Source organism: Apis dorsata, unplaced genomic scaffold (assembly GCF_000469605.1).
Source record: "Apis dorsata unplaced genomic scaffold, Apis dorsata 1.3 scaffold_1095, whole genome shotgun sequence".
In the NCBI taxonomy this organism is placed as follows: domain Eukaryota; kingdom Metazoa; phylum Arthropoda; class Insecta; order Hymenoptera; family Apidae; genus Apis; species Apis dorsata.
Genome location: NW_006264193.1, coordinates 10,403 through 12,508, shown reverse-complemented (window position 1 = coordinate 12,508; position 2,106 = coordinate 10,403). Strand labels below are relative to the sequence as shown.

The following is a 2,106-nucleotide window of genomic DNA, read 5'->3' as shown; positions in this document are numbered from 1 at the left end:
CAGTAGTGTTTCAAACTTTGAATAATTTATATATAATAACTTTTATTACTTTATAGAATGAAATAAAACAATCAAACTAATAGATAACTTAATAAATTAATATTTATTAATAATTATTCTTTAATAATTAACAATTAAATCAATCGCACAAAGATGAAAAATATTCAATTTAATATCCTAGATATTTTTCTTTTTGAGAGAAGATTTCGCGAAATAATTTATGAAATTCAACGAAATACAGTAAATATTATTTTTATAAATTTTTTAATATAAATAAATATGTTATATAAAAAATTCAAATATGAAAATGATACTAAAATAATTTAATCTCTTATAATAAATATAATAATTAAATATTTAATAATACAATTTTTTTAGAAAGAGTTAGATAATTTAGAAAAAGAACGTCTTTTGATAAGTGAAGAACTTTGTTCAAAAAATTCTCTTTTACAAAATGAACGAAAAATATCGAATGAATTAAGAATTCGTTTAAAATCAGCGTCAGAAGCAATTAATCGTTTAGAAGAAGAAAAAATGCATGATAAAATTAATTATTTAAATTTATCAGTAAATTATGAAAATGTGCTTAAAGAACGCGAAATTTTAACAAAAGAAACTTTATTTTCTCAAACAAAAGCTGCAAAATTTCAACTTAAAATTGAAAGTTTGGAGTATATATTGCAACGAGAAATTCAACAAAAAGAAAAACTAGAACAAACACTAATAGAATTAAAAAATAATAGTGAAAAGATCATTACTAATATTAATATGTAAGAAAATATAAATTTTTATTAAATTATCTATTTAAATGCAATTATATTATATACTGCATAATAAAAATTATTTATTAAAGTAATTTTCAATATTTATATCAATTATATAAATAAATTTTTTTTTAATTTAAGAATTATTTAATATATAAAATATTTCAGAAATAAATAATCAAATTTTGATGTCGTATTTTATTTTTTAAAAAAAAATTTGCATAATAAAATTTACATCTGAAAATTCTTTTTTTTTAAGACAAAAATCTTTTGTTTGTAATAAACTATTTAAGAATATTTAAAATTTACTTAAAAAATAATTGTTGAAAATAATTTTCTTTTATATACTCTTATATTCTCTAATATACTTTTATATTTTCTTATATATAATAAAACATGCATTACAATGTTTTTTTTTTCAATTTCTGTTAACTTGCATATATATAAAATAAATTATTTTAATTAAATTATTTTAATAATCAATTGTTTAAATAGAAACCTACTATGATATAAAGTCTTTTAGAATGACTTTTTTTTGCTCAATTATAATATTTATATCTAATAAAAAAAAGTGTTGATTAAAAGTGATAATTATTCATGTAAAATTTCAAAGTAAAATATAATAAAAATATATAATAATAAATAAAAATATAAAAAAAAATATTTATATCTCAAAAAAAAAAAATTCACGTTTTTGACTTATATATATATTTTTTCATTTTTAGAAAAGTTTGATCATTTATTTTCTGAAATATTTAAAGTATATGCATGTGCGTGTGCATACTTATGTATATATATATACATGTACAGAATGTTTATAAAAATATAAAACGGATATTAGAATTTTTTTCATCATTTTAATAGAATTTTTCATAAATATCTCATTTCTATAAACATGCTCTATGCACTAAACATTTTCAATATACAGGATGTTAATAGATTCGTAAGACTTTTTTAAAAGATTAAGTCTAAAAATCAAAATAAACACAAAAGTGTACAAAAATATAAATTGTTAATTGTTAAAATATTTATTATTAAATTATAAATAATTATATAATAATTAAATTATAAATTGTATAATTATAATTGAAATTTACATAAGATGAAGACGGATGAGTAAGAATATTTTATCTGTCACTGTCTTTCTTTTTCTCTATTTCATTTTATCTAATATATATTAATATATTAAAATATTAATTGTTTATAACTTAATAAACTTTATCTATATATTAACTTTATCTTTTCATATTTTAACTTTTATGTTTGTTTTAGTCTCTAAAAGCATCTTATGAATATATTGACATAATTATATGTGTATGTAATAATAAATAATTAATAATAA

At 16.0% G+C, this 2,106-nt stretch overlaps 1 protein-coding gene across 1 annotated transcript in view; it reads left to right on the top strand.

Moving 5' to 3' along the window:
* The window catches only part of LOC102673090 (protein CLP1 homolog), a 4,858-nt gene that overhangs the window by 1,966 nt on the left and 786 nt on the right, over positions 1-2,106 (top strand). The window contains exons 4-6 of the mRNA XM_031514668.1: positions 4-5; positions 182-240; positions 379-770. Of these exons, the coding sequence (XP_031370528.1) occupies positions 4-5; positions 182-240; positions 379-770 (453 nt within the window). The remainder of the gene's footprint in view (positions 1-3; positions 6-181; positions 241-378; positions 771-2,106) is intronic.